General features: G+C 50.9%; 1 protein-coding gene across 1 annotated transcript in view; it reads right to left on the reverse strand.

The window, feature by feature from the left end:
- Positions 1-454: 454 nt before the first annotated feature.
- Positions 455-12,363, reverse strand: part of LOC129468125 (DNA dC->dU-editing enzyme APOBEC-3B) — a 39,903-nt gene continuing 27,994 nt past the window's right edge. The window contains exons 1-4 of the mRNA XM_055253295.2: positions 6,440-6,685; positions 5,075-5,231; positions 2,754-3,033; positions 455-2,529 (exon numbers count right to left, since the gene is read on the reverse strand). Of these exons, the coding sequence (XP_055109270.2) occupies positions 2,414-2,529; positions 2,754-3,033; positions 5,075-5,231; positions 6,440-6,456 (570 nt within the window). The 5' untranslated portion in view covers positions 6,457-6,685 and the 3' untranslated portion in view covers positions 455-2,413. Of the gene's footprint in view, positions 2,530-2,753; positions 3,034-5,074; positions 5,232-6,439 lie in introns of the transcript that reaches the window.

Raw genomic sequence — 12,363 nt, forward strand, 5'->3', positions numbered from 1 at the left:
CTCTCCACCTTCAAGACAGACAGGCCGATGCCTCTACAGGGACTCCCGGATCCTGCCCTCAGGGATCATCCCAGAGATGGCCCCCACCCAGCAGCCATGGGGACAGGGAGGGAGAGTGAAGGGCCAGGCGTCTGCCTCCCCCCAGGCCTTCACCCTCGGAGGCCACCGTGGGAGGGAGGGACAGCAGGTGGGTGTGGGCCTCAGATGTCCCACCAGGATACCATGTGCGCCCCCACACTGAGCTCTTTCCTTCCTGCTTCTCCTTCTTCCCCATCTCCAGCCCGGAGTTCCTCCCTGGTGGGCTGAACTTTTGCCCTCTCTTGTCCCCATGTTATGGAAGGGCAGCGGCTGGTGTCCCAGGCCAGCCTGTCTGGAGCCTCCCTGTGCGTCTCAAAGCTCCCTTCCCCTGGTAGTGTGCTCCCACGGTGCGGTGACCTAAAAATTACACAAGGTGTACATTTGCAAAAGACACTTTATTTCTTGTTAAGGGTGACAGCCTGCAAGGTAGCCATCCCGCAGCCTGGGAAGAGCAGCCTCTGGTTAACACCAGAGACAGACATTTAGAAGCAGGAGGGGTTGGGGCAGGAGCTTTATGCTGAAGAGGTTGGCTAAACATACATATTCAACAGGCTACAGGAGGAGCTATGAATATTCATGTAGGTGGTTGCAGTCCATGCTTATTGAACAAACATGTGTGGAACATATGATCCCAGCCAGGCATAGTGGCTGACGCCTGTAATCCCAGCACTTGGAGAGGCCGAGACAGGCGGATCACCTGAGGTCAGGAGTTCGAGACCAGTCTGGCCAACATGGTGAGACCCTGTCTCTACTAAAACTACAAAATTAACCAAGTATGGTGATGCATGCCTTTAGTCCCAGGTACTCAGGAGGCTGAAGCAGAAGAATCGCTTAAACTCGGGAGGCGGAGGTTGCAGTGAGTCCAGATCGTGCCATTGCATTCCAGCCTGGACAACAGGAGCAACACTCTGTCTCAAAAAAAAAAAAAAAAAAAAAAAAGTGATATTTGGAGGCAGAGAGACCCCAGAGGTGCCTGTGCATAGAGGAAAGGCCACAGAGGACACAGCTGGAAGAGACTCCCTGCCAGCCAGAAGGAGCGGCCTCAGAGGAAACAACCCCACCCACCCCTCGAAGTTGGACCTGCAGCTTTCAGATCTGTGAGAAAATAAATGCCTGCCATGTGGGCACCTGGCCTGGGACATCTTCTATGGAGGCCACAGCATGAAGGGGTCGTTTTTATGGAGAATTTCATTCTCTAAAACTTACATCTGTTTTGAAAATGTCAAATCAAATTTAAAGTGTTTAGAAGGGCCTCTAAATTTCGTATTTCATTTGCAAAGAAAGAATTGTAATTTGAGACATACACGGAGTCCGGATGGTGTTCACCATGTTGGGAGAGCAAAGGGATGGCCATTATAGAAGGAGAAATGTTCTCTTGCCCTGTGTAAAGCCCATGGGCACTAGGAAGTACTGGGAGCTGGGAGGTTCCGTTGCTGAGCCGCTGCGTTTGGAGCAAGGAGTCCAAGACTTACAGCCATTTATCGCAGAAGCTATGGATAAAGCTGGTTTCAGGGTACAATGCACAGTCTCAGGAGTCAGGCTTGCAGAGAAGTCCATTTCGGAAACAATGTTGTGTGGCCTGACTGCTTTTCCTCCCTGGCTCCTGGCCTCTGTTTTAGCTGGGTAGGACATGAATGACCCAATTCATAGGATGAAATTTACAAAGGATGTTTCTCAAAACTTCTGGTTTTCAACTTACATATATTCACACCTGTTTAGGTTGAGTTTATTTATGGATTTATTTTTAGGCAGGGTCTCTATCTGTTGCCCAGACCCGAGTTCAGTGGCGTGATCTCTGTTCACTCCAGCCTCCACCTCTCGGGCTCAAGTAATCCTCCCACTTCAGCCTCCCAAGTAGCTTGGACTACAGGTGCATGCCACCACATCTGGCTTTTTTTTTTTTTTTTTTTGAGAGATGGGGCTTTGTCATGTGGCCCAGGCTGGTCTCGAACTCCTGGGCTCAAGCAATTCTCCCACCTTTGCCTCCCAAATTGCTGGGGGATTACAGACGTGAGTCACCATGCCCAGCCTAGGATGAGTTTAGTAAGATTTGGTTATGCTGGGGAGATGGGAAAAGCCAGGTTAGGGGCGTGCAGGCTGGAGGAACGGGGTCTGTGGGGGTGGATGGATAGCCATGGAGGCAGAAAGGGGCCTCTGCAGGAAGAGTCTGGGAGCAAGGAGGAATCGGTGAGGCAGGGGAGCACTGTGGAATGGCCCTGAGGGCAAGAGGGGCTCAGGATGACCAGGCAGAAACAGAGCTGGTCCAGGGTGGAGGGGAGGCCCACGCAGCATGAGCAGGAGGCTAGAGACAGACCATGAGGCCCGGGGAGACCCCTCACTGGAGAATCTCCCGTAGCTGTCTTTTCAGAAATCGAAAGTTGGTTGTTAGTCCCTTCCAAGGCTTGAATGACTCATTATTGTACACAAAGTTTTCCCAACAATATTTAAAATCTGAGAAAAAAACGAGGAGAAAGCAGTGAGGGCCCAGACGGCCTCTCTCCCGGCCTTGAGCCTTCCCCTCCCAGGCCAGGTCTCCTGGCTGCCAGTTGCAGTGGGCGCCGGCCCCGTCCCCACAGACTCTCAGGGGACACTGACCCGCCCCACGGCATTGGAGAACCATCTGCCCCTCAGGCTGTCCCTCCCACACCCACTCTCCTCAGCTCCCAACGTCTCACCTTTATAGTCCATGATCTCCACAGTGACCCCTTCCTTTCTCAGGCTGCGGAGCCCGTCCTGGTAATATGGATCCTGGAAGTAGTAGAGGCGGGCGGTGAAGATGGTGAGATTCACGTTGCTGTGCCTGGCCAGGAACTTGATCACCTCCCCGGCACACTCTGGGCAAGGGCTCCAAGATGAATACCAGGTGACATGGTAGTTTTTGTTAGGCAACAGTGTGTTGTTGCAGAACCAAGATAGGAAGCACCTTTCTGCATGACAATGCGTCTCAGCATCCACCTGGGGAAGGAGGAGGAGGAGGACAGGGGAGCTCAGACCAGGAGCAGGAGGAGTGCAGGGGTGGGGTGATGGGAGCAGAGGGCGGGCCTGGAGCCCCAGGGCGTTTCCTTATTTATTCATTTTTGAGACAGGGTCTCTCTCTGTTGCCCGGGATGGGGGGGGGAGGGGAGGTGTGTGTGCAATGGTGGGATCTGGGCTGACTGCAGCCTTGACCCCCCAGGCTCAAGGAATCTTCCCACCTCAGCCTCCTGATTAGCTGGGAATGCAGGTGCGTGCCACCACGCCTGCCTAATTTTTTTAATAATTTTTTTAGAGACGGGGTTTCATCATGTTGCCCAGGCTGATCTTGAACTCCTGGGCTCAAGCCGTCCTCCTGCCTCACCCTTCCAAAGTTCTGGGACTATGAGCATAAACCACATGTATGACCTTATTTTATTTCTTTACCTTTCATTTTTCTGGCTATATAGTAGGCCCCAGGGTGTTTTATTCATTGAGTTTCCCTTCTTCCATCCTTCTCCTTCCTTCTTTATTCTTTTATTTTTATTTTTTTCTGAGATGGTGTCTTGCTCTGTCCCCCAGGCTGGAGTGCAGTGGCACAATCTCGGCTCACTGCAACCTCTGCTTCCCAGGTTCAAGCAATTCTCCTGCCTCAGCCTCCTGAGTAGCTGGGACTACAGGCATGCACCCCCACACCTGGCTAATCTTTGTATTTTTAGTAGAGACGGGGTTTCATCATGTTAGCCAGGCTGGTCTTGAACTCCTAACCTCATGATCCGCCTGCCTCAGCCTCCCAAAGTGCTGGGATTACAGGCATGAGCCACCACGCCCGTGCCCGGCCCCTTCCTTCTTTATTTTATAGAGTCTTTCCCTGTCTCATAGACTCATGTGTGAATTCTGCCATCTTTTCTCCCAGGCATCATTCACCAGGCATCCTCAGCCCCTGCTATGGCCTGGCTCTCTGGGGTCGGCTTTGTTCCCTGCCTGCCTTCTGCTGAGGAATCGGGGCAGTGGCGGAGGCGGCCCCACCAGCCCAGCAGTGACTCGCCCAGACACAGTGCTGGACACCACACCCCCCGCTTCCCACAGCTACTGTTTCCCGAGGACTGCCGGACACATGGCTCCATGACAAGATTTTGGGAAACAAAGTCAAGAGTGAGGGTACTGGGCGCTAACAAGGCCTTTTGGGATGAAGCAAACCCCCTCCACGATCTGATCACAGGAGAGTCAGGGAGGGAGATCTGGGCCACGGACTTAACAAATGTGGGGAGGGCCAGGCACAGTGGCTCATGCCTGTAATCCCAGCACTTTGGGAGGCTGAGGCGGGCGGATCATGAGGTCAGGAGATTGAGACCATCCTGGCTAACACCATGAAACCCTGTCTCTACTAAAAAAAAAAAAAAAGAAAAAAAAAAAGAAAAAAGAAAAAATTAGCCGGATGTGGTGGCGGGCGCCTGTAGTCCCAGCTATTTGGGACTCTGAGGCAGGAGAATGGCGTGAACCTGGGAGGCGGAGCTTGCAGTGAGCTGAGATTGCGCCACTGCACTCCAGCCTGGGCGATAGAGCAAGACTCCGTCTCAAAAAAAAATAAAAAATAAAAAAAATAATGTGGGGAGGAAGCCAGGGGTATGGTGTCTCACACCTGTAATCCTAGCACTTTGGGAGGCCAAGGCTGGTGGATCACTTGAGGTCAGGAGTTTGAAACCAGCCTGGCCAACATGGCAAAATCCCATTTCTACTAAAAATACAAAAGAATTAGCTGAGCATGGTGGCAGGCGCCTGTAATCCCAGCTACTCAGGAGACTGAGGCAGGAGAATCGCGTGAACCTGGAAAGCAGAGGTTGCCGTGAGCTGAGATCACGCCACTGCATTCCAGCCTCGGTGACAGAGCAAGACTCCATCTCAAAAAAAAAAAAAAAAATAGAAATGTGGGAGGAAAGTGCACACAGGAGAGCCCGTGCTGGGCACGTCACTTATTGTTGCGTTTTCTGCATTCCCAGCTGCCTAGCTCCTATTTGGGGTGTAACTAGGACTTTGGTGCTACCTGGTTTCGGAAGACGCCCTTCTTCCAGGGGACAGGTGAGTGGTGCTTCATAACTTCCACGGTGAAGCACAGCCAGGTTTCACGCTGATCGTTGGCTTCCCGTAGGTTTTTAAATTGGAAGTAGAATGTGCCTGGATCCATTGCCTCCATCGGGTTTCTGAAGGCACAATAGAGAAACCCCAATGCAGAGACCGCCCCGGAGTCCTCGGGGCTGATGCCCACTGAACACCACTCCCTGGACAGCCCTGGGCTCTGGGCCTCCCCCATCCCTCCACCGCCCTGAGAATGTCTGCTGCTTTCCCAGGCAGGAAGACGGGGGGAGAGAGAAAGAGGAGGGGATGCTGGCAGGGGCAGCAAGGCCGGGGTGACCTCTCCTAGCTGGAACCCCAGCTCTGGGGCTACCAATGGGACACCCTCAACCTCCCAGTTTTTCCACTTTGTTTTTTTTTTTTTAAGATGGCATCTCGCTCTGTTCCCCAGGCTTGAGTGTGCAATCTCAGCTCACTGCAACCTCTGCCCCCCGGGTTCAAGGGATTCTCCTGCCTCAGCCTCCCAAGTAGCTGGGATTACAGACACCCGCCACCATCCCTGGCTAATTTTCTGTATTTTCAGTAGAGATGAGGTTTCATCATGTTAGTCAGGCTGGTCTCAAACTCCTGACCACAAGTGACCCGCCCGCTTCAGCCTCCCAAAGTGCTAGGATTACAGGCATAAGCCACCGTGCCCTGCCTAAAATAAGAGCATTTCTCCTGATCACCATATTTTATCCTACACTCCATGTTGCAGGTGTCATTCTAAAAGGGGAATGGTGCTCACGGAGGAGGAGCCTGTGTCTGGGGTCGTGTGCGTCCTCCTCTGCTCACAGTGGAGGCATCTTTGGAAGAAATGACTGATTTTCTGGGACAGAGACCATTCCCTCCCCCCACACCCTCTCTTAAGACTTTGTATTGAAACAAAGTAAATCTTACAGAAATTGCACCAAAGCGCTGAGAACAAAATGCCTGATTGCTCCAATCATCCTTTGGTTCAATTCTCCCAGTTCCTGAGCTCAGGAATGGCGGGAAGCACACAGGGGAAGCACCCTCCCAGGGCAGGGAGCACCAGCCCGGTGGTGACTTTCAGGGAAGAGTCTCAGCAGGGGGCCTGGGCTGGGGCAGGTGGGGAAGGTGGCCCATTCAGAAGCAGCAGTCGGCAGACCACACAGCAGGGCAAGGAGCCTGGCTGGGAGTGGGGGCAGCGGGGGAGCCAGAGGGGAGAGAGCCCAGAGGTGGGGCTGGGGCAGGGGGAGGCCAGGGCTGAGGCCCAGCAGGACCGCTTGGCAGGAAGTGGCAGGAGGGGCCCGGCGGACAAAGTGGGCAGAGGTACCTGATCTGTGGATTCATGTTCAGCCTCTTAGATGCGCTTGTCCCTGTCCCACTCTTTTCTGAAGCGCTGTGGCTTCTCTTCCTGCTTACAGCGTCCTTGCAGTTGAGCAGCCCTCTTTAAAGTGACCTCGGGGCCTTGTGAGTCATGGCCCCTCCCCATTCCTGCTCAGGCACTGGTGTGGGAGGCCCCCGGGTGCTTTAGTTTCTCTGGCTCTGGCCTCTTTCTGGTTTGCTCCGGGCCCCTCCTACTGGCAGAGGAACCTCTGATAAAGACAGGCTGCTCTGTCTTTATCTGTCTTGGGCAGCACCCAATGGAATTGCAAAAAGAAGAGAAAGAGAAAGGCATTGTAGCCAGAGCCTGGGAGGTGGGTCCAGACCAGTCTAAGGGAGGGGCAGGTGCCCCCTTGCCTGGTGGATGAGTAGGCTGGAGCCCCCTCTCCACCACCCCCTCCCCAGCCCTAATGTGTGCCCAGAGCTTTGAGCAGCACCTCCCTGTTGAGTGAGGGGAGGTTTTGAGACTCCAGTGGGGAAGGAAGTGTGGACTCTGCACAGCACAAGCGAAGGCTTAGGTGTGCCTCGAGTTCCCAGCTGTGTGCTGGGTCCATCGCACACATCCCCTCTTCCAACCTCTCAGCTTCCAGAAGGTGGGGGGCAGGTCAGCCCCTCAGAGGTGTGGGCAGAGGATTACCTAGGTGCTGAGGCAAGAGACTGAAGGCACAAACTGTTTCAGTATAATAAAGAATATAATTACAGTAAGAATAGTTATAATACAAATTAGATACAGAGATGATTATGGACATTATCAATCATTAGTGTAGACATTATTAATCATTAGCTTTTAATATTACTCTTTATTGTATTACTAATATAACCAAGAAATAACCGGTGGGTATAGGGTCAGGTGCTGAAGGGCTGTTGTGAGAAGTGACCAAGAATGCAAGAGGTGAGCCCTCTGTCATGCCCACATAAGGGCCACTTGAAGCCTCCTTGGTCAAGTGGTAACGCCAGTGCCTAGGAAGGCATCGTTACTTAGCGGACCATGAAAGGGAGTCTCCCTTTTCTTGGAGGAGTCAGGGAATGCTCTGCTCCACCAGCTTCTTGTGGGAGGCTGGATAGTATCCAGGCCTGCCTGCAGTCATCCAGAGGACTAAACCCCTCCCTGTGGTGCTGTGCTTCAATGGGCACGCTCCTTGTCCACTTTCCTCCCATACTCCTGGTTCCTCTTTGAAGTTCTTAGAAGATAGCGGTAGAACAAATCGTGAAAGTCTTAAAGTCTTTGATCTTTCTGATAAGTAGATAGAAGAAAACGCTGACGTATGCTGCCTTCCCTCTCTGCTTCGGCTACCTATAAGGGAAGGGCCCCGTGTCCTATGATCACGTGACTTGTTCGACCTTATCAATCACTTGGACGACTCACCCTCCTTACCCTGGCCCCCTTGTCTTGTATGCAATAAATAACCGCGCACACAACCATTTGGGGCCACTACCTGTCTCCGTGTCTCGGTGGTAGTGGTCCCCCGGGCCCAGCTGTTTTCTCTTTATCTCTTTGTCTTGTGTCTTTATTTTTTACGATTTCTCACCTCCACACATGGGGAGAACACCCACTAAGCCCCATAGGGCCAGACCCTAAATCAGGGACTGCGATGTCTGCGACATCAAGGAGGGGAAGCAGGTGTCTATAAACAGGCTCACGGCCCGCAGGGACCTCTCAAGGGGTTCCGTGTGGACCAAGAAAACGTGAAACACATACACGCACAACTTTCTGATTATTTAAGTTCATCTAAGCATATTTTGGAGGAATGAATGTACATTGTATCCTTGAAATAATCTTCCTAAATAGATTCCTTTAAGGGGAGTTTGTTCCTGTGGGGGAAAGAAAGAGATGAGACTGTTACTGTGTCTGTGTAGAAAGAGGAAGACATAAGAAACTCCATCGTGATCTGTACTAAGAAAAATTCTTCCGCCTTGAGATGCTGTGAATCTGTAACCGTAGCCCCAACCCTGTGCTCGCAGAAACATGTGCTGTATTGACTCAAGGTTTAATGGATTTAGGGCTGTGCAGGATGTGCTTTGTTAAAAATGTGTTTGCAGGCAGTATGCTTGGTGAAAGTCACCGCCATTCTCCAGTCTCGAGTACCCAGAGACACAATGCACTGCGGAAGGCCACAGGGACCTCTGCCCAGGAAAGCCTGGGTATTGTCCAAGGTTTCGCCCCACTGAGACAGCCTGAGATATGGCCTCATGGGAAGGGAAAGACCTGACCGTCCCCCAGCCCGACACCCGTAAAGGGTCTGTGCTGAGGAGGATTAGTGAAAGGGAAAAGCCTCTTTGCAGTTGAGATAAGAGGAAGGCATCTGTCTCCTGCTCATCCCTGGAAATGGAATGTCTTGGTGTAAAACCTGATCGTACATTCTATTTACTGACATAGGAGAAGACTGCCTTATGGCTGGAGGTGAGACATTCTGGCGGCAATACTGCTCTTTACTGCACTGGGATGTTTGTATAAAGTCAAACATAAATCTGGCCTACGTGCGCATCCAGGCACGGCACATTTCCTTAAACTTATTTATGACACAAAGTCCTTTGCTCACATGTTTTCCTGCTGACCCTCTCCCCACCATTACCCCTCTCGCTGAGATGGTAGAGATTGTGATCGATAAATACTGAGGGAACTCAGAGACCAGTGCCCATGCGGGTCCCCCATATGCTGAGCGCCGGTCCCCTGGGCCCACTTTTCTTCCTGTATACTTTGTCTCTGTGTCTTATTTCTTTTCTCAGTCTCTCGTCTCCACCTTTCGAGAAATACCCACAGGTGTGGAGGGGCAGGCCCCTTTCAGTTCCAGCTGGAGAAGTTGTGCTCTCTGTAGAGGCTCTGAACTCCTCTGGCTACCACCGGAAGGCAGATAGGGAGGAGGCTGCGTGGGTGGTAGGGGGTGCAGCAGCGCCCCTTCCTGCACGGAAGCTTACCTATCTCTGCACAAAGCGGACTCCCAGTGGTTGTTTTTGGAAGGTGAAGTTTTCTTTTTTCGTTTATTTTTTCTTTTCTTTCTTTTCTTTTCTTTCTTTCTGTCTGTCCTTCGTTCCTTCCTTCCCTTCCTTCCTTCCTTCTTTTCCTTTCTTTCTTTTTTTAATCTTCCCCAATATAAACCTTTTCATTTAAAAGTAAATTTTACTGTCGAAAATGAAAACTTGGGGAGGGCAGAAAGATCACACACAGGCTGCCACTTCACACCTGGAGGGTTGCTCGGTGGCGGTCCAGAGGCGCTCCTCACTTCCCAGACAATGGAGGGGGTCGGGCAGAGGCGCTCCTCACTTCCCAGTCAGTGGGGGGAGACGGTGCGGGGGCCGGGCAGAGGCGCTCCTCACTTCCCAGACGGTGGGGGGACCCGGCCAGAGGCGCTCCTCGCTTCCCAGACGGTGCGGGGGCCGGGCAGAAGCGCTCTCACTTCCCAGACAGTGCGGGGGTCGGGCAGAGGCGCTCCTCACTTCCCAGACGGTGCGGGGGCCGGGCAGAGGCGCTCCTCACTTCCCAGACGGTGGGGGTACCCGGCCAGAGGCGCTCCTCACTTCCCAGACGGTGGGGCTACCCGGCCAGAGGCGCTCCTCACTTCCCAGACGGTGCGGGGGCCGGGCAGAGGCGCTTTTCTTGAAGGTGAAGTTTTCTGTTGCCATGAGAAAGAGATGGGCAAAGGATAAGACCATAGGTGGAAAATAATCAGTTCCGTTAATCAGAAACATACTTCGTAGAAGAAAATGTAATAATGACCCTAGACCAGGGAGGCATCCTCCAACGCAGCTGTAAGGCGCCAGCTAAGGCACAGTGGGGAAGGGACACCAGCTTTGCAGCCAGGCAACTCTGAGATCTGCCCCTTCCTTACTGTGTGACCTTGGGTGGTTTACTTAATGTCTCCAGACCTCTAGTTGCAGGCATGAGCCACTTGTCCAGCCCATTTTATTATTTTGAAAACGTTTTTGGGTCAGGTGTGGTGGCTCATACCAGTAATCCCAGCACTGTGGGAGGCTGAGGCGGACGGATGACTTGAGGTCAGGAGTTCAAGACCAGCCTGGGCAACATGGTGAAATCCCATCTCTACGAAAACAAAAACAAAAAAAAATTAGCCAGATGTGGTGGTGCACACCTGTAATTCCAGCTACTAGGGAGGCTGATGGGGAGGATCACTTGAGTCATGATTGCATCACCGCACACCAGCCTGGGCGACAGAGTGAGACCCTGTCTCAAAAAAAAAGAAAAGAAAAAGAAAAACATTTTCCACTTGTGTAATTTTATTTGAAGAAGGTTATATATGGCTGATTGCTGTGGCTCATACCTATAATACCAGCACTTTGGGAGGCTGAGGCGGGCAGATCACCTGAGGTCAGGAGATCAAGACCAGCCTGACCAACATGGTGAAACCCCGTCATGACTAAAAAATAATAAAAATAATAATACAAAATTAGCCAGGCATGGTGGCATGCACCTGTAGTCCCACCTACCTGGGAGGCTGAAGCAGGAAAGTAGCTGGAACCTGGGAAGTGGACGTTGCAGTGAGCAGAGATCTCACCACTGTACTCCAGCCTGGGCCACAGAGTGAGACTCCATCTGAAAAAATAAAAAAAATAAGCCAGGTGTGGTGGCTTCCAGCACTTTAGGAGGCCAAGGCGGGGGGGATCTCCTAAGGTTGGGAGTTCGAGACCATCCTGACCAACATGGAGAAACCCGGTCTCTACTAAAAAAGAATACAAAATTAGCCAGGTGTGGTGGTGCATGCCACCATGTAATCCCAGCTACTCGGGAGGCTGAGGCAGGAGAATCACTTGAACTCGGGAGACAGAGGTTGTGGTGAGCCGAGATTGCACCATTGCACTCAAGCCTGGGCAACAAGAATGAAACATCATCTCAAAATAACAAAATAAAATAATAAAAATAAATATTAAAAAGAAGGTTTTATGTATATGGGATCTTTAGTATATGATTATATGAAATATATATCTAGTATATATATATGAGATCTTTTGATATGATTTCTTTTGATATATATAGAATCATCAGTATATGATTATATATGGAATGTATGTATGGAATCATTTGTCATTGACATTTTTCACTCAGCATAATACCCTTGAGGTTCATCTGAATTGTTGCTGGTTTCCATAGGTTGTTCGTTTTCATTGCAGGGCACGACTCATGGCATGGATGTACCACAGCAGGTTGAACTATTCGCCCACTGGACGTTTAGATTGGTTGTGGTTTTTGGCTATTGTGAACAAAGCTGCTATAAACACAGGTTTTTGTTTTTGTTTTTGTTTTTTAAATGTGAACATAAGTTTTCATTTCTCTGGAATAAATGCCCAATAGTGCAATTGCTGGATTGTATATTAAGTACACGTTTAGTTTTATAAGAAACTACTTGGCCGGGCATGGTGGCTCACACCTGTAATCCCAGCTCTTTGAGAGGCTGAGGCGGGTGGATCACGAGATCAAGAGATCGAGACCATCCTGGCCAACATGATGAAACCCATCTCTACTAAAAATACGAAAATTAGCTGGGCATGGTGGTTCACACCTCTAGTCCCAGCTACTTAGGAAGCTGAGGCAGGAGAATCGCTTGAACCCGGGAGGTGGAGGTTGCAGTGAGCTGAGATCGTGCCACTGCACTCTAGCCTGGGGGACAGAGCAAGAAACTATCTCAAAAAAAAAAAAAGAAAGAAAGAAACTACTAAATTAAACTGGAGAATAGCTGTGCTATTTTACATTCTCACCAGCAATGTATATATGATACAGTTTCTCCAGCATTTGGCACTGCCACTATGCTTTATTTTAGCCATTGATAAGTCTGTGGTAACATTCTGATAGATCTGCAGTACTATTGTGATTTTAATGTTCACTTCCCTAATGGCTAATGATGTCGAATGTCTTTTTCATGT

The sequence above is a fragment of the Symphalangus syndactylus genome, chromosome 18, assembly GCF_028878055.3.
Source record: "Symphalangus syndactylus isolate Jambi chromosome 18, NHGRI_mSymSyn1-v2.1_pri, whole genome shotgun sequence".
Taxonomy (NCBI): Eukaryota; Metazoa; Chordata; class Mammalia; order Primates; family Hylobatidae; genus Symphalangus; species Symphalangus syndactylus.